Raw genomic sequence first — 27,076 nt, forward strand, 5'->3', positions numbered from 1 at the left:
CACATATCAGTTATTTAAAATTCATCTTTTCGGAAAATTATTGGACCGAGTACAGCACGGTAAGCTTCATTTTCCTTTACACATAATCATACGAAAATGAACACAACGGAAATTGTTCTGAGGTACTGCATAACCATACATGGCTAGAAGGCGAGATCAGTTTTCAGGAAAATAATGGACGGGAAGAGCATTGTATTACTCGCACAGCGAGGATATAATCATTTTCCTGTGTTTGAACACCGTTGAATCTGCCAATACCTTGCTATGAAAACTATAAAACACAGTGTATCTTTTGTAATTAATTTGACTTTCAAACGGTGTCTCTAAAATACACTTATAATTATGCACATGTTCATTCATGAAGGAACAGTGTCCAGCTGTTGAAAGATTTTCTAAACTATTTATTTCAAATAAAAATGTATTAGTTTTCAAAATTTCAGGAGAGTTTTAAATCGCTCAGTCCCTTTTATCATACTGCCTATACCCTTAAAATTCGATAATTATATATTCAGTCGTTCAAATACTCGTGTTAAGTTCTGATCTATTTCAATATGTATGAACTATAATGAAATGTAAACAATTAAAATTTCAGTCCAAATCTTCCGATCATGTTCCTCGTCTCCCCTCTGTTGTCATTAAATCTTATCATATATATTATTTCAGTTGTATACATCCCTTTTGCGGCGCTCACAAGTAACTGAGCGTGACAAATGAGCATTCAAAAGAAAGCGAATAGACATTAGCAGTGATTAATTGCATTCTCCTTTCCTTAATATCGATAATTTCTTTTAAGAATGAGTTTAAAAAAAGTGTACGAAGTGTGCGATTTGCAAATACTGTTATTGTAGGAAAATACGCGCCATCATTGCTATTTACTTCACATTTTGGCCTGCGGGACGCCTGTTTTATGTCCTCATGGTATGCTTTAATTAACAGTTAAGAAAATAATGATAGTAAAACCAAAAATTACTTCCGGAACATTCGTCAGTATAATAATGCACTTGCATTTGCTTCCGTTCAAATGGATACCATAACTGTTAAAAAAATCAAAGATTACATTAAGTGTTAAGTAAGACTGTCTAACATTGTACTGATCTGTGTATACCTTAGTTCACCAGGGGGCTACGCCACCACACACTTTGTGAAGATGCGAGATTTCTCTCACGGGTTCCCTAGTAGTTAAAAATAACGAGCATGAACAAAATAACAACCTTCGATTTAGTTCGTGGCCAATTGATGAAAAGATCAAGCTGGAATTGAATCGTAAAATTCTCAAGGAAGGAAAATATATCTGCATTCTAAACCGATCTACTTTTGTATTAATATTATGATTAAGGCTCGGAAGTTGAGGGAAATCCTTTTATTTTCTCGAGTGTTCGAAGACGAAGCCCAACATAATTTATGTTCATTCTGGATCATTGTAGGCCAGAAAATGGTGGGTTTTATTCGTCCTTTATTGTCTTTTTCGGCGTTTTTTGGCTTATAGGTCCCTTTTGAGGTCTTAAAGGCTTTCATCTTGTTTCTACAACACATTTGTGTACTGCCCATTCTGAGTTCGAATCATCAGTAGTTCGCCTAAAACCTCTTAAACACATTTTCCGTAGGAAGAGAGAAAATGAAACGAAAATGAAGTGAAATGAAATTTTAAAATGAAACGAAATTCTTGAAAAAACAGAAGTATCAAATTATGTACAAAATAAGTGAAATATTGAAAGGAAAAAACTTTATGTGAGTTTTTTGAAGGGGAAAATCTCATTTGCTTCAAGTATGAAACCTTAACATCCGTTGATATGGAGAGAAATGTCTGGATGTTTTGCAACGTGCTGTCTGAAAACCGACGGTCCTTTACACCTAAGAACGTGGAAATGACTATTGCGATATACTGCAAAGACAACTGATGTAGGGTTTCTAAATTCCAATTTATGTAACCCTCATGTGGATAAGCCAAATTTTATTCCAGTTATACTAATTTTAATTTATTTCTCCACGATATCCATTGCGGGTTCACTGAATTCATTCTAAATTCTGCAAGTACTTTTTAACGAACACGGAATTACGTGTTTTAATTATGTTAATCCGTAAATGTATAATGTCTGAAAAAATACGTATTTCACTCGTATCTTTTTGCACTGTAGGCTGCATAACACTAGAATTTTGCATTTTAAATATTAAATATGTAATTAAAACTAAAGTTATGAATGAATTTGGATGGTATTTTTATGTCTTTCTGCCTTAGGCCTTTTCACAGCTCATTTTTAGGCAATTTATAAGTCTTCATCTTCCGAGCCCTTGTTATGATTGTAGTCTTCTAAAGCATTATTATGAAGCGGCAGTGTAGCTTCTTTCACTTTGAAAGACAAACTCTCTATCCATCATGTTATGAAAGGCATGATTAAGCACCATAGTGGATACAACAAATAATGGCAACATGTTAGTTATTTCACCACATGCGCATGATGTTGAGATTCTCTCTCAATCCTATGGCCCCCAAGGCCGGTAAACGACGTTATTTCCCTCCAATTTAAGGGTCCAGATCAGCACGTTCCTATAAACGTTTTATGGTCACAGTGATTCTGGCAGCAGTATTCATGCAGTTTCCGAAATTTTTCATCACTCTGACGAACCTCCACATAGGATTCATCTTGCATTGCATCCTCTTCTACTGTCCAGTTTGCAGGCACTTCCAGAAATGACGCTGAAAATTAAGAAGCACCAAATCAGTACATATGCTGTAAGCGATATAAGATGACATTAGAGAACAATTGGTTAATGTATACTTTAAATAGCCCCATTGAAAACGATAACAATTTGAATACAGTTTCTTGTGGTCAATTCTTTAATTCGATTGGAAACTGTTTGGTATTCGGGATCTTCGGTGACGATTTTGCAGGCCACTGCCGGCACTGTTATCTACTCGAGAACGTCAAAACGGGGAGTAATGATTCACATAAGTACTGAGAACGTATATGTAGAGTTTCGTGACATTATCTGCAACGATGCCGAAGCGCATTGACCCTTACTCGTAGGCCCGTTCCGATGCTAAACATAGCTATTCTGTAATCCAAGGAATGTGCAAGAAGCGTGATTTCTTGACATGAAAGAACGGGATCGATGCTTTAAAATATAAAAAAGCAAAGGCCGACTGGGCTTATTTCCACAGCGGAAAAAAACAGGCAAATCCACGACCAGCCACCAGTCGTACACCAGAAGTGGTGAGAAAAGTGAAAGCTGCTGTTTCAGGTATAAACCCTTCCCCACAAAGAACTATCGCACATAAGTTGGTGATGTCTGTTTCAGCAGTTAACACAATAATCAATAAGGAGCTGCAATTAGAAAAGCGGCATAAGCGACGAGTTTACAAGCTGTTGTCTCGTCACATTACGGAACGTCGCACTAACGCAAGAAAGCTGCATAACGGCTATCCGACAGGGGACAGATGGAAAAATGTGATCACATTAGACGAAGCATATGTGCACCTTAGTGACTTCAACAAACCCCGCTCGATTTACTGCCGCCCTAGAGACAAAACAATTATCAAACATTGTATAAAGAATGCCAAGAAGGTTTTCCAAAGGATTTCATGATCATCTCTGGATACTGCTACAATGGCAAGTTAACCATTCGCCGTGTTGCTAATAATGTGAAGGTGAACTCTACATACTGTCAGCAAGAGGTTTTAACACCCATTTACAACATATATATCCCATCACTGTATGGGAAGGTGAAAAATCAGGTATGGGTATATCAAGATAAAGCATCCAGCCACACCTCTCCCTCGACTCGTCTGTTGTTAGAGAGAATGGAGATGGAAACTGGAATTCGTGCAATTCCTTTTACTGACATTCCGTTGAAAGCACCCGATGGGTCACACATGGACTCCTAAAAAGGGACTGAGGAAGTAGATACCCACGCACTATCAATTGCCTCTGGAAAGCCTCTGGAAAGCCTCTGGAAAGACTATGTTAGAAAGAATACCAAGAAAACATTTTTCATAAATGGCCTTCCACTAATTCATTATAGGGAAAGTATTTGGTAAGGTTAGAAAGGAAAATGGACAAAAATTAATTGTACATTTCATCAATTTGGTGGACGAAATTACGAACACATATTGGTAGTTTAGTTTTGCAGTGTGATTTAGAGTAATTACTACCCCTATAATTCTTAATCCCATATTGTTCTGTTGTGCGTAGCCGAGTTGCCTTGGTTCCTCTTTTCCATGTAAATGTAGTTTGTCTTCCTAATTTTATTTGGTTTTATTTGGTATGTATAGGTGAAAATGGAAGTTATGAACAGTAAGATGTTTGAAGAAGGGAGATGGTAGAATGTAGGGCGTAGCTGGTAGAGGGAGGGATAGGCCTGTCCTATCCCAGGAAACTATTATCAGAATGTTTGTACGGGTAGTGTAGATGTTAGGAAATGAGCTGTCAATGTGGCAGTGGAAGGCGAACCGAGTCAGCGGACTCGGCAGGAGAATAATGAAATGGTGAGGAATTAAAATTTTCAGCTCAAAGCGTCTGTGAGGTCATGGTTTTGGCTACACGAGACATGGCTGGTGATGTCATCCCAGGGAGGGTAACTCGTTCCTCGCCAAGGAAGGATGACACAGACAGTCAGATTTAGGATAGTATTAGTGTAGATGTAGGGGTGGCGTCTTGCATGCGGACTGGTTATCCGCCCATGTGATAGGCCACATAGTAGATTTAGTATGTAGGGATGGCGTCTTAGATGTGGACTGGTTATTCGCCCATGTGAGAGGCCACATAGTAGATTTAGTATGTAGGGGTGGCGTCTTACATGTGGACTGGTTATCCGCCCATGTGAGAGGCCACATAGTAGATTTAGAGTATGTAGGGGTGGCGACTTACATGTGAACTGGTTATCCGCCCATGTGAGAGGCCACATAGTAGATTTAGTATTTCAGAGTTTAGTTAGAAGTAGCGGTGACGTCTTCAATATGGAGCCGGCGATCCGCCCATTTGTGAGAGGCCACATAATAGATTAAGTATGATTTTATTTATTTATTTGCATTCCGTAGTTCTCATTTCAGTAGTTATTTTTGAATTTGGCATATTGGAACATGTAACTGGGCGAAATCCTATTTTGTTCAATAAATTACTTACTTATGATAAGAGAATATCGGAAGATCCAGACCAACAAACAACTGCCTATACATGGTGACGTTGCCGACATACATGTGAAACGATTACTTTTTAGACATCCACCTATCTACACAGCGGAGAAACTTGTAGCTAACAAATCCAATCTGACTGAGAGATGGTCTCATGATTGAAAATTATTCGCCCATCCAGAGAGTTCAGAAATGTCTTAACTGAAAAGGTGCCAGGGTTCATTCAGCCAAGAAAGATCTGGTCGATATTAAATAGAATTCGGACCAATCACGGTGTGTGTGGGTATCTCCTGTACAAGTGGAGGAAAAGACCTTCACCACGTTGCGAGTGTGGCGCTGCAAGACAGGCCGTTAGGCACTTAGTTCAAGAATGCCCACAAACATATTACAGTGGTGATTTAAGAGACTTCTTCCTAGGGACACCACAGGCACTTCAATACATCTGTAGTCATGATGTAGAATTATAAATATTTTTATGTATGCCATACGACAAATAAGTAAAATAAATACTAAAATTCTGACTTATGTACTTTGCATGTAAACCCACAATATCGGCCTGTTGTATACACGCATACGCTGCGTGCCAACAATAAGTTATACCCTCTCCCTACCTCAATATTATTATCATAAACATCATCTCACATCCAGGACACACGACATCATCACATAGTAATTTGATGTTGATATGTGGGACGAAGTCTTAACGTTTCCATCCGACGGACAAATCATTATAATTATAATAATAATGTTATTAGCTTTACGTCCCACTAACTACTTTTACAGTTTCCGGAGACGCCGAGGTGCCGGCATTTAGTCCCACAGGAGTTTTTTTTACGTGCCAGTAAATCTACCGACGCGAGGCTGACGTATTTGAGCACCTTCAAATACCACCGAACTGAGCCAAGCTGGGGTCAGAAGGCCAGCGCCTCAACCGTCTGAGCCACTCAGCCCGGCACAAATCACTATCAACAGCATCATATGCCATCATTCCATACGAACACTGCAGAGAGGCTTGGAGGTGAACACAAGCTTTTGGTATGGAATCCAGTGTATACCGCCACCTTTCCTACAGTGCCGGCCAACATTCTAAAGGTGCTTTTTTCATCAACGGGACTCTAACCGGCTAACCTTAACTATAATGGCCGCCAGGTGGATTAATTACTCTGTAAGAAGCTACTTTCTCTCTCTTTCTTTTTAGAATTTGCTTTACGTCACACCAACAGATAGGTCTTATGGCGACGATGCGATAGGAGCGGCCTAGGAGTGAGAAGGAAGAGGTCGTGACCTTAATTAAGGTACGGCCCCAGCATTTTCCTGGTGTGAAAATGGGAAACCACGGAAAAGCATCCTCAGGGCTGCCGACAGTGGGGTTCCTTATTTCAGCCAGCCCCGTAGTGTAGGGGCAGCGTGCCTGCCTCTTCCCCGGAGGCCCGGGGTTCGTTTCCCGGAGAGGGCAGGGAGTTTTACTTGAAACTGAGGGCTGGTTCGAGGTCCAAGTGATTACAATCGAGGAGCTGCCTGTCGGTGAGATAGCGGAGCCGGTGTAGAATGCCAAGAACAACGGCCGAGAGGATTCGTCGTGTTGACCACACGACACCTCGTAATTTGCAAGCCTTCGGGCTGAGCAGCGGTCGCTTGTTGCGCCATGGGGTTTGATTTGTTTTGGTTTGCTCCTTATTTTAAGGCACTCAGCCTGTGTCTCTGAGCAGTCTCTGGGGTTTTCTCGGTGAATTTCCTTTCCATCCTATACATCGGTGGTAATTTTCATAGTGCATTAAGCCAGCTTTAGACTTCCCACAGTGACTGCTAGCTGAGAGAGGGAATTTATTAAAGAGGTGATACTTACAGATGCTCCCGCCGGGCAGAGCCATGGGCATCAATGCTGCAAGAAATGGTCCAGCACGGGCGATAGCGATGCTCCTCCGTCTGTCAGCATTGCACGATTCTCGGATGAGCTTAAGAACGTAGTTAGGGTCACAGGTGTCCGTTAAGTATTTATCGTATGAATGAATCATGGCATAAATAGATAAAAATACCTGCAAAAACACAAAAGAACAATTCTAAGACAAAACGCATTTCTTTTTAAGAATTTGAGATGGCATTTTAAACTTGAAGTCCGGCTTACAAAAATATGTACCCATGCAGTGACGTAAAAGGGTGTTTATTTATTTATTTATTTATTTATTTATTTATTTATTTATTTATTTATTTATTTATTTATTTATTTATTTATTTATATGTACGGTATTTATTCATTTGCTTCTTTGTTCGTTCGTTCGTTCGTTCGTTCGTTCGTTCGTTCGTTCGTTCGTTCGTTCGTTCGTTCGTTCGTTCGTTCGTTCGTTCGTTCGTTCGTTCGTTCGTTCGTTCGTTCGTTCGTTCGTTCGTTCGTTCGCTATCACTTTCCCGCGAAATCACGTGCAATTCATCATGTTGTTCATTAATATCAACACGAATGTATTTGCAACTTTCGAAAGTTTAAATAATACACCTGAACTCTTATGGTTATAGAATGTAGTAATGTATCAACAAACGCTAGTTTTATGTTTATTTATTTATTTATTTATTTATTTATTTATTTATTTATTTATTTATTTATTTATTTAGTTATTTATTTATTTATTTAATTTATTTGTTTATTTATTTATTTTATTTTATTTATTTATAAGGCTGGGCTGAGAGTTTCAGATGGCAGAGTGGCAGCGTTTTGAGCCCAATTTGGCAGCTTCTCTCCCATATCACTCCAGAGCAAATACACTAGTCTCGCGTCGGTAGACTCACATGCATGTACAAGAACACCTGCAGGACAAATTTTCCGGCACTTCGGCATATCCGAAAACCGCAAAAGTAGTTAGTGAGACGTTAAACCCTTATTATTATTATTATTATTATTATTATTATTATTATTATTATTATTATTATTATTATTATTATTATTATTATTATTATTATTATTATTATTATTCCCGTGTGGGGATTTACCGGTTACCTCCATCGGGCGCGTCCCATTGGAATTGGGGAAGCTCGCTGGCTCTGCCGCCAGCAGAGTCAGAGGGTAGTAGGGAAATAAAATACCACCGTGAAAAAAAAACTGGTCCCTTGCCAGGGTTACGGCGAAGACTGGTAAATGACCAGAAGCCAGAAAACATCTTGAGGCAACCTCTAGGGCTAACAACCCTAGTTGTAAAAGGATGGATACCCGTCCAAAGCAAAGTCAAGTCAAAAAGCATGATGGCACAACATTTCAAGCAATATACCCCAGGGGGTAAACCTTCGGATAAATCCCTCGTCGTGAATGCCACGGCGCACGGGTCTCGTTCGGATTCTGGGGGAGACTCGACATCATGCAAGAGACGAGTCGGAGCGTCTCGGTGTACCCCGAAGAGTCAAAAACTCAGGCCAAAATCTAAAACCTTTCTAGCAACTTTCAACATAAATTCACTTACACAAACTGGCAAGCTGAAAACCCTCACCAAAGCTCTTCACGAAAATCAGATATCCATAATGGCCCTACAGGAAACAAGGTACCCAAATGAAGAGATTTTTGAATCCGAAGGCTACCGATTTTTCAAGAGCAAAGCGCAAAGAGGAATCCTCAATGGAGCTGTGATGCTTGGAACCGCGTTTGCTGTTAGAACCAAGATCCTTAAATCGGTTGCAAATTTCGAACCTGTGAATGACAGATTGTCTATACTCACAATTAAATGCGCGAACAAAACCTACGCCCTAGTTAACGCACATGCTCCTACAAACGATAAGAACAAGTATGATCCAGACGAAGTTGATAATTTCTGGGACCTACTGGATGAAAAATTAAAGAAAATCCCCAAACACCATGTCAAGCTTCTTTTGGGTGACTTCAATGCCCAACTAGGTCGTGAACAGAAGTACAAGAGAGTTATAGGAAATTACCCTGCTCACAAAAAAACCAATCCCAACGGCAAAAGACTGGTGTCCATTTGCGAAAATCACAACCTGCAGGTCATGTCGACCCACTTTCGCCATCTACCCAGAAAGCAAATGACTTGGCGTTCTCCCGTCCAAGCTCCCGGAGAGTTCCAAATAGATCATGTTGCAATCTCCAGGAGAAACAGCCCTGAGATTATGAATGTCAAGGTAAAGAAAGGCATCAATGTGGCCTCAGATCATTATATGTCTCTTATCAAATTCAAACCAATTCCCGCAAACACAAGGAAGACAACCAAACAGATCACACGCTTCGACAATGATAAACTTCGGCAAAGGGTCGAGGAGTTCCAGGAGAAGGCTAGACCAAATGATACTGACTTTAACAACGCCAAAAGTCTCCTTGTTGAGGCCGCCAAAGACGTTGCAGAAATCAAGAGAGGCAAATAGCATGCCTGGTGGAATGGTACCTGCGAATCAGTCCTCCAAGAAAGACTCAATGCTTGGAAACAGTACTACTCTACGAAATCAGAAAATGATTGGGAAACCTACAAAACCCAACGTGCCCAAGCAGCTAGGGTGTTCAGAACTGAGAAACGTAAATACGAAAAATCTCTCATTGAAAAGATAGAACAAAACTTTAGGAAGAATGAAAGCAGAGAGTACTACAGAGCCTTCAAACGCAAACTCACTGGCTATAAACCACCATCTCTATGCTTTGAGCGAAAGGACGGCACACTGGCGACATCAAATGAAGAAAATTGCAGCATTGTGGCAGATTACTTCAAGAATTTACTTAATTGCTCTAAACCTCAAAGCGCCATTGGGACCAAGGAACCCTTACTCAGGTACCCAGATTCCAGACCACCCGACAGAGATGAAATCAAGCGCCACATTGCCCGTCTCAAAAATAACAAAGTGCCGGGGGAAGACTCAGTAGTAGCAGAACTATGGAAATATGCCCCAGAGGAATCACTTGATATCTTGCAAAAGCAAATAGAAGAAATTTCGAACAAGGAGATCCTACCCGAAGATTGGAAAATAGCTTTGATCCATCCATTACACAAAAAAGGCAGCATGAAGAACATCAACAACTACAGAGGAATATCTTTGCTACCCGTGACTTACAAAATTCTATCACTTGCCATCCTGGAGCGTTTGGAAGCACAAGTCGAACATCAAATAGGTGAATACCAAGCAGGGTTCAGAAAAGGTCGCTCAACAGCTGAACAGATCCAAAATCTGAAAACGATCATCAGATATTGTACACTAAGGTCCAAGCAGTATGTGTCTGTCTTTGTGGACTTTAAGAAAGCGTACGACTCCATTGATCGGGAAGTCCTGCTAAACATCTTAAATGAATTTGGAATTGATTTGAAACTGCTGGCATTAATTAGAGCTACCCTGACTGATACAAAATCCAAAGTGAAGTTCCACGGATGTCTCTCGCATTCCTTTGACATCAAAACAGGAGTCCGACAAGGTGATGGGCTATCCCCGATATTCTTCAACTGTGTTCTTGAAAAGATCATCAGAACCTGGCAGGTGAGATTACAGGAAACCAACTACAGTCCATTGAGAATAGGAACCAAATCCAAGGGGATCGCAACAGACTGCTTAGCATTTGCCGATGATATTGCTGTTCTCTCAAACGACATAGAAACCGCTAGAGCTCAAGTTGAAATTTTAAAGTAAATTGCCGAACAAACTGGTTTGCAGATATCGTTTGAGAAAACAGAAGTAATGACTAACATCAAAGAGGCTCCACCAAAACTCCATACAAAATACGGGGACATCACCCGAGTAGACAAATTCAAATACCTGGGTGAGATCATCATGAAAAATGGACTGGACAAAGAAGCACTTCAGGAGCGAGTACGCAAACTGGAAATAGCCTACCAAACATCCCGCACAATCTACAACAAAAAATGCCTTTCCCAAAACACCAAGATACGTCACTATGAAACAGTTCTGAAGCCAGTAGTTCTATATGCAGCCGAAACCCTGTCTCTAAATGCCAACAAAGGACTCCTTGAAGAACTGGAGAAAAGAGAACGCAAAATTGTGAGAGGAATCTTGGGATCAAAGTACAGAAATGGAGTCCATCAAAAGAGATCCAACAAGGAAGTCTACAGCAAAATAGAGAAAATTACCGACACGATCAGGAAAAGACGGGCACGATTTTACGGTCATCTGAAAAGAATGGACGGAAGAAAGTTAACTAAAGAAATCTTTCACTTTTTTGATTCAAACCCCAAAACCACAATTCCCTGGTTTAGAAATACCAAAGAAGACCTGCAAATGCTACATATCTCAGCTGAAGACGCCCTTAACAGAGATCTCTTCCGCAAGAAAATATTGACGAACGGGCTAAACCGAGACGAGCAGCCGAAGAGAAGACATGGTGCCCTTTGGACAGTGGAGCGTAAGCAGGCCCACTCGCAAAGAATGAGGGAAATTTGGGCTCTAAAGAAGGCCAAGTTCAGTGTCAAATGCAACAAGACTTAACGTGGTCCTTGATGTCCCCAGCGAATTATATATTATTATTATTATTATTATTATTATTATTATTATTATTATTGCACCGGGCGGTACACCTCTGCGCCGCACATTTGAATTTTCCGCCTTAAAGTACTCCTCTACAGGAGAAACACTGAACTTAAAAATGGACCTACTTAAACCGTTCCTCTGAAGATGTCACTGTGTGAATTTCGACGTGTGCTTGTTTACTGATTATCAAGAAGTATGGACATTCTCTCATAGATGTCACTGCCTAAAAACTATGATCATGCACCCCGGTGCAAAGTAAAGGAACTTTCTTGAAGAAATTTTGTAATCATAAGTTTTTGTCTTTACTAAATTTCGTTCTTTCATTTGTGGGTTGGCAATATTAATCTTTTCTTTCCGCCGGTTTTGAACTTAGCCAATCCAGAATTTCTGTAATTAATTTTTGACCAATCGTGCCTTTCTTCTTCGATTTTGAGTGTACCTTCTAGACTGACCAATAAAGTAAGAGGCTTGATTATTCATGAAAGGTCTCGAACTTTCCCCGAGGGTTTATACATACATACATACATTATCATTATAGACTGCTATGCCTTTCAGCGTTCCGTCTGCAAGCCTCTGTGAATTTACTAAACGTCACCACAATCCTAGATTTGTAACTAGTGTTGTGGCCTCATTTAGTTCTATACCTCTTATCTTTAAATCGTTAGAAACTGGGTCTAACCATCGTCGTCTTGGTCTACCTCTACTTCTCTTACCCTCCATGGCAGAGTCCATTATCCTCCTAAGTAACCTATCCTCCTCCATTCGCCTCACATGACCCCACCACCGAAGCCGGTTTATGCGTACAGCTTCATCCATTGAGTTCATTCCTAAATTAGCCTTTATCTCCTCATTCCGAGTACCCTCCTGCCATTGTTCCCACCTGTTTGTACCAGCAATCATTCTTGCTACTTTCATGTCTGTTACTTCTAACTTATGAATAAGATATCCTGAGTCCACCCAGCTTTCGCTCCCGTAAAGCAAAGTTGGTCTGAAAACAGACCGATGTAAAGATAGTTTCGTCTGGGAGCTGACTTCCTTCTTACAGAATACTGTTGATCGCAACTGCGAGCTCACTGCATTAGCTTTACTACACCTTGATTCAATCTCACTTACTATATTACCGTCCTGGGAGAAAACACAACCTAAATACTTGAATTTATCGACCTGTTCTAGCTTTGTATCACCAATCTGACATTCAATTCTGTTGAATTTCTTACCTACCGACATCAATTTAGTCTTCGAGAGGCTAATTTTCATAGCATACTCATTGCACCTATTTTCAAGTTCCAATATATTACACTTCAGGCTTTCGGCACAATATGCCATTAAGACCAAGTCGTCAGCATAGGCCAGACTGCTTACTACATTTCCACCTAACTGAATCCCTCCCTGCCATTTTATACCTTTCAGCAGATGATCCATGTAAACTATGAACAGCAAAGGTGAAAGATTACAGCCTTGTCTAACCCCTGTAAGTACCCTGAACCAAGAACTCATTCTACCATCAATTCTCACTGAAGCCCAATTGTCAACATAAATGCCTTTGATTGATTTTAATAATCTACCTTTAATTCCATAGTCGCCCGGTATAGTGAACATCTTTTCCCTCGGTACCCTAGATCTCTCTAGATCTACGAAACATAAACACAACTGCCTATTCCTCTCGTAGCATTTTTCAATTACCTGGCGCATACTGAAAATCTGATCCTGACATCCTCTCTGTGGTTTGAAGCCACACTGGTTTTCATCCAACTTCCTCTCAACAACCGATCGCACCCTCCCTTCCAAGATGCCAGTGAATACTTTGCCTGGTATACTAATCAATGAGATACCTCGATAGTTGTTGCAATCCTTCCTGTTCCCTTGCTTATAGATAGGTGCAATGACTGCTTTTCTCCAATCTTAAGGTACCTTACCAACACTCCATGCTAATTTTACTACTCTATGAAGCCATTTCATCCCTCCATTCCCACTATACTTCACCATTTCAGGTCTAATTTCATCTATTCCTGCTGCCTTATGACAATGGAGTTTATTTACCATCCTTTCCACTTCCTCAAGCATAATTTCACCAAAATCATCTTCCTCCTCCCCATGAGCTTGGCTGTTCGCAACACCACCAGGATGATTTCCTTTTACATTGAGAAGATGTTTAAAATATTCCCTCCACCTCTCCAGTGATTCCCTGGGATCTATTATGAGTTCACCTGAATTACTCAAAACACTGTTCATTTCCTTTTTCCCTCCCTTCCTAAGATTCTTTATTACTGTCCAGAAAGGTTTCCCTCCTGCTTGACCTAGCCTTTCCAGGTTATTACCAAAATCTTCCCATGACTTATTTTGGGATTCAACAACTATTTGTTTCGCTCTGTTTCTTTCATCTACGTACAAAACCCTGTCTGCCTCGGCCCTTATTTGGAACCATTTCTGATAAGCCTTCTTTTTACGTTTACAAGCTGCTCTCACTTCATCATTCCACCAAGATGTTCGCCTTTTCCCATCTTTACACACAGTTGTTCCTAAGCATTCCCTTGCTGTTTCTAATACAGCATCCCTGTATGCCACCCATTCACTTTCTATATCCTGAACCTGCTTACTGTCTACTGTTCGAAACTTCTCACCAATCATATCCATGTACTTCTGTCTAATTTCCTCGTCCTGGAGATGTTCTACCCTTATTCGTTTGCAGACAGATTTCACTTTCTCTACCCTGGGCCTAGAGATATTTATTTCACTACAGATCAGGTAATGGTCTGTATCATCGACAAATCCGCGGAAAACTCGTACATTCCTAAAAGATTTCCTGAATTCGAAGTCTGTTAAGATATAATCTATTATGGATCTGGTATCCCTAGCTTCCCATGTGTAGCGGTGAATAGCCTTATGCTTGAAGAATGTATTCGTAACAGCTAAACACATACTAGCACAGAAGTCCAGCAAACGCTTCCCATTCCCACTAGCTTCCATATCTTCCGCACATTTACCAATCACCCTTTCGTATCCTTCAGTTATATTCCCAACTCTCGCATTGAAATCGCCTATTAGCACTATTGTATCCTTGCTGTTGACCCCGACCACAACGTCACTCAATGCTTCATAAAACTTGGCAACTTCATCCTCATCTGCACCCTCACATGGTGAATACACGGACACAATTCTCGTCCTAATTCCTCCCACTGACAAATCTACCCACATCATTCGCTCATTTACATGCCTAACAGAAACTATGTTGCGTGCAATGGTATTCCTGATAAAAAGTTCTACCCCAGACTCTGCCCTTCCCTTTCTAACACCCGTCAAGTACACTTTATAATATCCTATCTCTTCCTCGTTATCTCCCCTTACCCGAATATCACTTACACCTAGCACATCCAGATGCATCCTCTTTGCTGACACAGCCAGCTCTACTTTCTTTCTTCCATAAGCCCCGTTAATATTGATAGCTCCCCATCGAATTCCATTTCCTTCGCCAAGTTGTTTCCAAGGAGTCCCCCACCTGTCAAATGGGAGTGGGACTCCGTTACTCCCATAGGTCCGAGGCTTGCTTTAAATGTTTCTGAGCTCGGTAAATTCATGAAGCAGGATTCTACCCTACTTGCACATAGTCCAAGTGAGGATCTCTCCTCTAACGGGTTATGGACCACCGGTGGATTGTATAGTCCTAGCCGCCTGAGCACAAGGAGGGCCAGGACTCAGAATATGTTCGAGATGCCCACTCCCATTCCATAGCAACTGGTATCCCGACTCTCAGGACCACTTATTAGGCCACTCAGCCGTTGTCCATGGTTCACGAACTAGGACGTGACTACAGTAACCCACAAACATGAACCATGAGGGTTTATATACTGCTGATTTTCTTGTCTCTCGGCCACTTGATTAACATCTAACCTAGTTTATGGACGTGTAGCAGGAGGCGGGAGGTGCCTCCTTCATCAGGCAGCAGGTCTTCAGTAAGGTAATGGCCACTTAACATCCTTATTTCTTGCTAGCTCAGCAGTTTAACCCGCGGGAAAGGTCCGAAACGTTTGCCATGTAACCTACCTTTCTGTAATGTAAAAATTTGCCGGCTTATGTAAATACCTTTTACTGTAAATCGGGGATAGAGAGTGCTTTATCCTCTCGAGCTCCCCTTCATTTTGATTTGAGGTGACTACGTTTTCGTAACTGACGTTCTTCTCGTCCCTAATGTTTAAATTTTCCTTCGTATACGGGTCACCTCCATAGTTTGGGAGTAGCCCCTGTGTCATCGGCCTAGTGCCTCTTAGGTTTTAAGAAGTTTCATGTAGGAGTGCAAATTCACGCCTCCATCCATTTTTTTATTTCGGGCCATTTACTTAACATGTTCTTTTTCTGCTAAGGCCCAGTAGATTGGGTACAAGATACCCCTGTGTCATTGTTGTAAGTGGTGCCTTAATGGCAAGTAATTTATTGTAAAGTCTGCTATTGCCTTGAAGAGGCTTGAAAAACTGAGAGCGTGTCAGCTCCTTTCTTGTGTGGTAAAAGTGCCTCTGGGAAGCCTGATATTGTAATTTGGAGCAAGTGCTCCTTGAATGAAGGGGTTTTCTGCCCTTGAAAGTGTCGTGCTTGGTATATTCGAGCTAGGAGCTCAAGGGAATTGTAAAGCAAGGGGCGTAAGGCCCAGAATTATCCTGAATCTCTGCTTTTCCTGGTCTTGTACCTGATTGTCGGGTATTTATTGACTTGTTGTTATTTGTTAAATTTTGATATTCTCTGTGAAAATTGTTAAGTTTTGCCATTTGCGAAAATATAACCTTTAATGAAATTTTAATTCATTTCTCGGCTTTGTAGTTATACCCATTCACCCCGGCACCTTCTTTCACCTCTGCTGATCCACCAAACCACGGTAACAATTATTATTATTATTACTATTATTATTATTATTATTATTATTATTATTATTATTATTATTATTATTATTATTATTATTATTATTGTTACGGGGTTACCCGTGGATCAGCAGAGGTGATAGAAGGTGCCGGGATGAATGGGTCTAACTACACAGTCAAGAAAAGAATTTAAAAACTTAACTGAAGGTTATACTTTCGAAAAACAACAAAACTTTAACAACAGTTCACTTAGTGAAATAACAATGACATAGCAATTTAGAAACGAGACTTATAAAGATCCAAGATTTCAGAACTTTAACATTCTTGGGCTACCAGCCCCTAGTTTTACAATTTTTTTTTTTTTTTTGAGTTCCCAGCTCAAATTTCGCAGACGAGCACAAATTTATTCAAAGGGCAGAAAGCCCCTAATACCTGGAGCACTTGCTCCCCACTTCAAATGTCAAGCCTCCCACAGGCACATTTACAACACTGAAAAGAACTGACACGCTCTTAGTTTTTAAAGCCTATTCAAGGCAATATCAGAAAATTACAATTACTGGCCACCAAGGCACAACTTACAAATATGAAACAGGGGTATCTTGTACCCAACCTATTGGGCCTTTGCGGAAAAGAACAGGGTATTTAAATGGCCCGAATCACAATTTGAATGGAGGCGTGTACCTGCACGCCTATAAATGAATTCTTAAAACCTACAGGGCACTAGGCCGATGACACAGGGGTTATTCCCAAACTACTGAGGTGATTCGTATAAGTTAAGACATTACTGAAGGGAAGAAAACCAGTTACAAAACGTAGTCACCTCAAACCAATATGAAGGGGAACTCGAGAGGGTACGTCACTCTCTATCCCCGATTTACAGCTAAAGATTTATGAAGTTATTACACAAGCCGGCAGAAATTACATTTTCAGAAAAATAGGTTACATAGTTAAAGTTTTGGACCTCTCCCTCGGGTTAAACTGCAGAGCTAGCAAAAAATAAAGATGTTAAGTGGCCATACCTTGACGGTGTACTGCTGCCTGGTGAAAGAGGCACCTCCCGCCTCCTGCTTTGACACACATACTTAGTAAGCTGACGATCAATTGGCCAAGAGACGTGAAAATCCGCAGTTTATTAACCCTCGGGGAAAGTTCGATACCTTTCACGAATAAACCAGCCACACTCTTTCTCTTTATTGGTCCATACAAAAGTTACACTCAAAATTGGAGAAAAAATACGGGATTGGCTGAAAATTAACTACAGAAATTCTTGATTGGCTAAATTCAAAACTAGCGGAAAGAAAAGATAAATATCGCCAACCCAAAAATGAATGAACGAAATTTAGTAAAGACAAAACTTATGAATACAAAACTTCTTCAAAAAGGTCTTTCACTTCGCACCAGGGTGCATGATCATAGTTTTTCAGCAGTGACATCTATGAGAGAATGTCCAAACTTCTTGATAAATAGTAAATAAAAACAAGTAGAAATTCACACAGTTCAGGAAACTTCAAAATAACAAAATTACGTCAAATTACTGTAGCGACATCTTCTGAGTAAAGGTTTAAGTAGGTCTAGTTTCATGTTCACTGTTTCTCCTGTACAGGAGTTCTTCTAAGCGCAAGATTTAAATGTGCGGCGTAGAGGTGTACCTCCCGGTACAATTATTATTATTATTATTATTATTATTATTATTATTATTATTATTATTATTATTATTATTATTATTATTATTATTATTATTGCACGCCTGGTGGTCATGATCGTTAAAGCGTTGAAGTATAAACTGTCTGACACCGTGGTTAGCCCGTTCGAATCCCACTGGTCGAAACAATTTCACCATCAGAATGTTGGCCGATAGGGTAGGGAAGGTGGTGGTATGATGTACAATTTATAATCACTAGATTGCGTGCCATAAGCATGTATTAAATTCCAAACCCCTCTGCAGTGCTCATATGGAGTGAGCGCAAATGACACTGTCGGTTGTGATCCGTCCGTCGGATCGTGACGCTAAACCTTGAGCAGACCCCTTGGTATTTATTTAATAATCCGTACGTCTTAGTTGGTTGAGCGGAAATGAAGAGGTGCATTAGACAAACATTAAGCCTCCAAGTCAAGTGAATTAACAGGGTGAGGCTAAAATCCCTGGCCAGGTCGGGAATCGAACGCGGAACCCTATGAATCGATGTCTGCTACCACGACCATTCAGCCAAAGAGCCGAACATCCTACGAAATTTTAATGGCATATTCAAATTTATCACGCCTCCGTGACTCATGTGGCAGCGCACCGGCCTCTCACCACTGGGTTCCGTGGTTCAAATGCTGATCACTCCATGTGAGATTTGTGCTGGATAAAGCGGAGGCGGGACAGGTTTTTCTCCGGGTACTCCGGTTTTCCCTGTCATATTTCATTCCGGCAACACTCTCCAATATCATTTCATTTCATCTGTCATTCATTAATCATTGCCCCAGAGGAGTGCGACAGGCTTCGGCAGCCGGCACGATTCCTGTCCTCGCCGCTAGATAGGGCTTCATTCATTCCATTCCCGACCCGGTCGAATGACTGGAAACAGGCTGTGGATTTTCATTCAAATTTATCAGCGTGGGCAAGAATTCGTACTATTGATGTTGAAACAATAGTTACCGAGCTAGTCGGCTCCGCGGTTCGGGTTTTATAACTGTTAGCTTGTACTCTGGAGATAGTCGTTTTGAACCCCATTTTCCGTAGCCCTGAAGATAGTTTTCCGTGGTCTCCTCAGTTTCACACATGGGGCTGTTCCCTAATGAATGCCACGGTGGCTTTCTTCCCCGTCCTAGCCATCCCCTATCCAGTAGCAATAAAAAATGGTGTCGAATTTCCAATTAGGAAAATAAAATGATCATAAATATGTCCTTCAATAACTGAAACTCAGAGTAAAATAAAAATCCACAGCCTGTTTACAGTCATTCCAGGTTACGTGGTTTTACATATCAGAATATACAATGCAGTATCTGCTGTTGGCTTTTTACGTCGCACCGACACAGATAGGTCTTATGGCGACGATGGGATAGGAAAGGCCTAGGAGTTGGAAGGAAGCGGCCGTGGCCTTAATTAAGGTACAGCCCCAGCATTTGCCTGGTGTGAAAACGGGAAACCACGGAAAACCATTTTCAGGGCTGCCGATAGTGGGATTCGAACCTACTATCTCCCGGATGAAAGCTCACAGCCGCGCGCCTCTACGCGCACGTCCAACTCGCCCGGTTTTTGAGATTGTAGTGGGGCTACAATTGCTTATATTTAAAAACATTTTTGTAGCTGGGGTAACAAATGTGTTCACCGCACGCCACTGCTACCAACACACAATTTCTAACCTCTTCAAGAAGTGTGACTTGTAGGCCTATACCACGTAGAAATCTAAATTTTGAAGTCTTACGTCAGGTAGTCAGACTCTGAATATAACAAATATTGATAAGCCTATATACACACATAATTAGCAAAATAAATAACATCCTAAAATATTGAACTAGTCTATTCATTACAGAAATAATAATAATATCACTCTCCTTCATCTATCAGCTGATTGAGAACTTGGCTGAAACACGGCGGCTGTACTGAACTTGGCCACACTGTACATATAGAATCACTGTAGCCCCGGTCTAGTGGTGAGGATAGGAATTGTGCCGGCTGCCGAAGCCTGCCGCACTCCTCTGGGGCAATAATTAATGACTGACAGATGAAAAGAAATGATACTGGAGAGTGTTGCTGGAATGAAAGATAACAGGGAAAACCGGAGTAACCGGAGAAAAACCTGTCCCGCGTACGCTTTGTCCAGCACAAATCTCACATGGAGTGACCGGGATTTGAACCACAGAACCCAGCGGTGAGAGGCCGGAAACTCAAAGTAATAAATATTAATTTATTTGCATCTAACGAATCGTTTTAAAGAGACATCTGTATGGAGTTTAGAGTCAAGAGGTGTAGGGTTCAGTGCATCAAAACGGGGGGGAACTGACTCGGAGCCTATGAAACTACCACAAATGAAATAATTATTTCTCTAGAGCAGCCATTCGCAAACTGTGGACCGCCCTCGGGGGGCCACGACGATAATCCAACAGGTCCGCAATAATAATGTAAGTTATAAGTATTTGAAGAGTGAAATTGTATTGTACACACAAAATTCATAGGCCATTATACTAAATTTGGGAACTGTGTCTACAGTGTTAAATAAGTGGTAGATTGTCGGCCTCCGGATCCCAAGATAGCGGGTTCAAACCCGGCAGAGGTAGTCGGATTTTGGAAGGGCGGAAAAAAGTCCATTCGACACTCCATGTCGTACGATGTCGGTATTTAAAAGATCTCTGGTGACACATTTGGTGTTTACCCGACAAAATTCATTAAATCTCAGCCATAGACGCCCAAGAGAGTTTCAGTTTACTCTGTCTGCCATCTACTGGGCCTAGAGTGAAACGGAACGTCGAAATTGACGAGCAGACAGCCAGATGGCGTCAAATTGAAATGTCTGCACACGGTAGCTGAGGCCATACGATTATTAGTAGTAGTAGTAGTAGTAGTAGTAGTAGTAGTAGTAGTAGTAGTAGTAGTATGTATAACTCTTAATTTGGCGGATGGATGGTACAAGTTAGCAGCGAAGCAAGACAGAAATACTCCAAGGCAGTGTAAGTGATGTAATTGTGACACACTTGTAATCACTAGTATCCACACTCAGACCATATTCTCCACATCTAATTGAGATAATCTTGTGGATCAGAAATATCTTCTTTGAAACAGAACATCAACTGTCCTCCCTTGAGAAAGATCAACTAGACGAAATGTCCTGGAAGAGAGAAAGTGAATAATAAATTGAAGTATGATATGGAATAAGAATCAGATGGGGTAGCATGTTTAGCTCCAGGAAGTTCACACCTCCACGTCTCTGATTGATTTTTGGGTCCATGAAATTCCCTGTACCCTACAATTTCTAGAAAGGAAATACTGCGTTTTATGCCTTTTATGACAACACACCTGTGTGAGTGTACCTTTTCTGCTCTTACACAAAGTAAAACGAAGTACAGAAACAGAGCTAATGTGGAGACTGATCTTCGGCTTCGAGTGACTACGCTTGTAAAACGTTTGGTCTTTACAGTAGAAAACAGCTCCATCCATCCCATTGATCCAACAACCGCAAAAAGTTATTTTTTTTCAACTAAGTTTCCAGATACACGCTGTTTTAATTCGAGTGTCGCATTGTTTTATAGTTTATGTGCATTTATAAACTATCTTTATGTAAATGCAGCTAAACAAAGTAAATATCGGCCCTAAATTAAACGAATAAAGTCAAACATGGATCATTACAAAATTCTGTTTTGTTTTGTTTTTATTTACTGAATGCAGTATTATGTTCTGTGGCTAAGGGGTCGTTAGAGATGCATGCGATATGTTCAGGGGGCCTCAGAGATAAAATGTTTAGGAAACCCTGCTCTAGAGTATGATGAGATGAGGCCTCTTTGATAAAAGAGCCGTCTCTCAGCCATGGCCATCCATCAATATTTCACATCACAGCCTGCGGGGTCACATCGACCATCTGCTATCTAACGCCCCTCTTTAATAATCTCTCAGTCATGGCCATCCATCATTACTTCACATCACAGCCTGCAAGATCAAACCGATCATATGTAATCTAACGCCCCTCTTTGTAATATGTCTCTTAGGCCTATATTACAGTATCACATTTCTGTGTCACAGAATATGATAAAATCTTTGATCACATGAATGTGATCAAATTTGCTCATTCAAGACTTCTTGAGTATATTACACTATGTCAAAGCTTTTATCATATGTTATGTCACAGTACTGTAATGATGAATCCAGATGAGATACCTCCGATACTCCTACAGGAAGGACGGGAGATACTCGTCAATACCCTGACGGACCTCTTCAGAGCTAGTCTAGCTTCATGGTCTGAAGCTAAAGCAGTATTCATACGTAAACCTGGAAGAGCAAACTATGCCCAAACCGAAACACACAGACCATTATGTTTAACCTCCTTCACGCTGAAAGCAATGGAGAAAATTCTGGATAAATATATCAGAAGAACGGTGCCACTGAACTCGACGTTATAAAAAGTAATCATAGAAAGAGATGTCAAGATTATAGCACGTTAATCTAGGTAACGCATGCCTCCAAAATTATTACAAGAACTGCTTACCACCGCATGGAGAAAATAATAGAAGAAAATCTCCCAGAGGATCAATTCGGGTTTAGAAGAAACAGAGGAACAAGAGAAGCAATTCTGAGCCTTAGAACAATTATTGGACAAGCCCTAAGAATCAATAAGAATGTCCTGATTGCTTTCATTGATATAGAGAAAGCGTTTGATAATGTTAACTGGAATATTATGCTTAAAGCCCTTAGAAGTCTGAAAGTGGACTACAGAGATCGGAAAATCATCTATCAGCTGTACAAGAACCAGACAGCGCTTATAGGAAAGGAGCATATCAACGAGAAAATTAGAAAGGAGTACGGCAAGGATGTGGTCTGTCATCTCTATTATTCAATGTGTATTTAAAAGAAGCAATGAAAGAGTTTTCAGCCATCTCCACCAATGGAATAAAAATAAATAGCCAACTATACCAAACAATACGTTTCGCGGATGATATTGCCCTCATAGCTGAAACTGAGAAAGAGATAGAGACCTCGCTAAAGAAATTAAATGATCTACTAGTACTAAAGTGTTACGTGAATGTTAACAAAACAAAAACCAAGATAATGAAATGTACTCCGGATGGTAAACAGGATGTTAATGTTTGGTTGGAAGGAGAAACATTGACTCAAGTAAATCAGTTCGGTTACTTGGGAAGCATCATTACATCTGATCGGAGGTGTGAAAAGGACGTCTCTTCTCGAATAGCCCAGGCTAAAGAAGCTTTCAATAAAAAAGAAGCCTGTTGGCCTGCAAAGCAATATCCCTACCAGTAAGAAAACATTTCATTAGGAGCTTCATTTGGAGCATTGCGAACTATGGCTCTGAAACCTGGACTCTGTTAAAGGCTGATAAGAAGATGCATTTGAAATGTGGTGCTGGCGTCGAATGTTACGAATTCCCTGGACTCACAGGCTAACAAATGAAGACGTTCTCAAGAGAGCTGAACAGACTATCAGTCTATTGAAAATGATCGCGAAAAGGAGATGTAGTTGGATAGATCATTTACTCCGGCATTCATCATGGTGCACCACACTGCTTGAAGGGAAACTGGAAGGAAAGACTAGAAGAGGACGACCAAGAGCAGGGTTCCTCGATGGCATTAAAGGGTGACGTCTATATCAACTAATCAAGCAGCTGGCTCGGGATAGAAGGTCGTTGGACGAGGACAGTCATGCCACCCACCAATCATCAGGTTGAGGAGAACGAGAGAGAGAGAGAGAGACAATGTTTTTGTCAATTTTCAGTCTTCTGTTCCTGCTTTTATAATCTTTATGCTTCGAATTGTACAACATTTCATGTGATTCACAATGTGAAATAAGAAGTTTTGTGGTTACCACAGACCATGTGCACTTATTACCCGCCATTTTCTTTCTGCCTTGTCACAGATTTGATCAAAGGTATGATCGTGAGTATAACTTTTATCACACAACTGTGTCACAGCTAGATGTGATCAAAGATGCTGTATTACACTGTAAAATATTTTATCACATGAACATTATCAAACTTCTGTGACACAGAGATGTGATAGTGTAATATACGCCTTAGTCATGGCCATTCATCAATACTTCACATCACAGCCTGCAAGATCACACTCACACCGACCATCTGTAATGTAACGCCCCTCTTTATAATATGTCTCTCAGCCATGGCCATCCATCAATACTTCACATCACAGGCTGCAAGATCACATCGACCATCTGCTATCTAACGTCCCTGTTTAATAATATGTCTGTCAGTCATGGTCATCCATCAATACTTCACATCACAGCCTGCAAGATCGCACCGACCATCTGTAATCTAACGCTCCTCTTTGATAATATGCCTCTCAGTCATGACCATCCATCAATACTTCACATCACAGCCTGCAAGATCACACTCACACCGACCATCTGTAATGTAACGCCCCTCTTTCATAATATGTCTCTCAGCCATGGCCATCCATCAATACTTCACATCACAGCCTGCAAGATCACACCGACCATCTGTAATCTAACGTCCCTCTTTAATAATATGTCTGTCAGTCATGGCCATCCATCAATACTTCACATCACAGACTGCACAGTTAGGTAACATCACGTCACACATTCTGTGTCCCCAATTTCAGATTACCCCCCTGCATATTGTCAGAAAAATGGTGTCAAATCTCCCTTCGAGAAAATCAAATCAAATGTCTTTCAATAAATTCAACTCGAACTGATAACGATTAATTTATTTATATCTAACGTATCATTTTCGAGGGTGGTGGTGGTTATTGTTTTAAGAGGAAGTACAACTAGGCAACCATCCTCTCATTTTCGAGGGACATATGTATGAAATTTGGAGTCAAGTGTAGTCATACCCATCCATCAATACTTCGCATCACAGCCTACAAGATCATATCGGCCATCTGTACTCTAACGCCCTTCTTTGATAATATGTCCCTCAGTCATGGCCATCCATCAATACTTCACATCACAGCCTACAAGATCACATCGACCATCTGTAATCTAACGCCCTTCTTTGATAATATGTCCCTCAGTCATGGCCATCCATCAATACTTCACATCACAGCCTACAAGATCACATCGACCATCTGTAATTTAACGCCCTTCTTTGATAATATGTCCCTCAGTCATGGCCATCCATCAATACTTCACATCACAGCCTACAAGATCACATCGACCATCTGTAATCTAACGCCCTTCTTTGATAATATGTCCCTCAGTCATGGCCATCCATCAATACTTCACATCACAGCCCACACGGTTGCTAGGTAACATCGCTTCACATATTTTGTTCTGCTAATTTTATGACGCATATTTTCAAATGATCCGTAGCCATAAGACATATTAATATTAAAAATTGAAACAACAGCCATCTTTAGTTAGGGAGAGATACATACCCACAGCCTCAGTGTCAACATATTGCCTTCCTTCCGAAGAGGTAACAAGAGTGTGTTCAGTAAAGTCGCTGGTCTAGCCAATAGTCTGACTCGCCAACAAGAGTTGTACTGTACATGTTCGAAGACAGCCAATTGTTTATAAATAGTCTGTCGTCGTTCACTGCCACATGAAAACATGTTTAATGAGGTACAATACCTTAGTTATCAGAAACGCTTCGTAAGGCACGCTCCGTCACGCCGTACAATACAGCACGAGGTCTCCAACCTCCCAGATAACACCACTGGGCCATTCCCTCCGGGTGCCTCATACTCCGCTCTTGGTTCTCAGCAGTATAAACAGTATTATTTTCTGATTTTTTTCACATTGCTGTGCCCAACTGAGGAGCACGCTTGAAATTATTCAGCTGATGATTTTGCTTTCTTCTCTTCCTAAAATTTCTTCTTCCTCTCACTGAAATTCTTCTTATGTTCTTCTGTCCTGGTTTTACTAGCTCTAGCTTTTGGCTCCGCGAAACAAACGTTATTAATCAATGTTCTGAAAGCAGATCGGTTCTTCACAGTTTCCTGCTTGATGTTCATTTTCTGAAGATTCTATTTCATTTAGTCAGATGTTCTTAACTTTCAATGTGAGGGCAAGATTTAGAATTCTTTTGGTCAGTGTATCATTGTTTATTCTGAGAATGTGACCACAGAATTCCAACCTCCTCTTCCTGATAGTGTCTGAGATTTTTTCCGTATGGCAATACATTTCATGAGATATCCTTTTCATCCATACTCCCTCTGTGCAGACTGGGCCGAAAATTTTCCGCAATTTTTTTCGTTCTTGCTTTTCTATATCCTTCATGAGTAATCTGCCGCCAATGATTAAGGTTTCCGATGCAGTATAATGCTTCAGGTTTTAATACTATATTATAATGTCTTAGTTTTGTTTTCCGAGATAATGATGTTTTGTTATATATGTTCCAAGTGAATCTATATGCTTTCTCTAATTTAGTAATTCTCTCCTTATTTGCTTCACGATGTAATCCAGAAGGTTGAATGATTTCTACAAGGTATTTGAATTTATTTACTTGGGGAATTTGTCCAAATTTAGTCAACATAGCTTGCCCATCTAGAAACCAAGATGCTCCTTCCATGTACTGATGATATTTGAAGTCCTATTTTGGCTGCAATTTCATGTAGGTTTTCGAGGGAGTGGATTGCTTCTTGCCTGTTATTAGATAGAATTGCCAGGTCGTCTGCAAAAGCTAGACGCCGCACTTGAATTCTGTTTTTCAGTTGTCAACTAAGAGTTATTCCTTAACTTCTTTTTCCCAGGTTCTGATTACTTTTTCTACAACAAGATTGAACAAGAGAGGTGACAGTCCATCTCCTTGTGGAACCCCTGTGTTGACATCAAAAGGCTCAGATATTTCCCCTGAGAATTTAACTTTGGAAGTAGTGTCAGTTAACGTTTGTCTGATCAATTCTCTTGTTTTTCTGTCTAGTTTAAATTCTTCGAGTACTTTGAAAAGTGTCTGTCGGTCTATGGAGTCATATGCTTTTCTAAAGTCTACAAAGGTGAACACTGTTTGTTTAGTTTTGC

The 27,076-nt window shown here is 40.6% G+C and overlaps 1 protein-coding gene across 1 annotated transcript; it reads right to left on the reverse strand.

Annotated features, from left to right (window-relative positions):
* LOC136866511 (uncharacterized) lies at positions 1 to 25,592 on the reverse strand. The gene is made up of 3 exons (XM_067143550.2): positions 25,492 to 25,592; positions 6,975 to 7,164; positions 1 to 2,695 (listed from the first exon to the last, which is right to left on the reverse strand). The coding sequence occupies exons 1-3, from the start codon at positions 25,510 to 25,512 to the stop codon at positions 2,535 to 2,537; spliced, it is 372 nt and encodes a 123-aa protein (XP_066999651.1). The 5' UTR covers positions 25,513 to 25,592; the 3' UTR covers positions 1 to 2,534.
* Positions 25,593 to 27,076: the final 1,484 nt, after the last annotated feature.

The sequence above is a fragment of the Anabrus simplex genome, chromosome 3, assembly GCF_040414725.1.
Source record: "Anabrus simplex isolate iqAnaSimp1 chromosome 3, ASM4041472v1, whole genome shotgun sequence".
NCBI classification, from domain to species: Eukaryota; Metazoa; Arthropoda; class Insecta; order Orthoptera; family Tettigoniidae; genus Anabrus; species Anabrus simplex.

Coding starts and splice junctions, on each gene's coding strand:
- LOC136866511 (XM_067143550.2), bottom strand. CDS start 25,512: ATGTTGACACTGAGGCTGTGG. Junction 7,165..25,491: donor TGTTGACACTGAGGCTGTGG/GTATGTATCTCT, acceptor GTGTTTTTGCAG/GTATTTTTATCTATTTATGC. Junction 2,696..6,974: donor TCTGCCCGGCGGGAGCATCT/GTAAGTATCACC, acceptor CTTAATTTTCAG/CGTCATTTCTGGAAGTGCCT.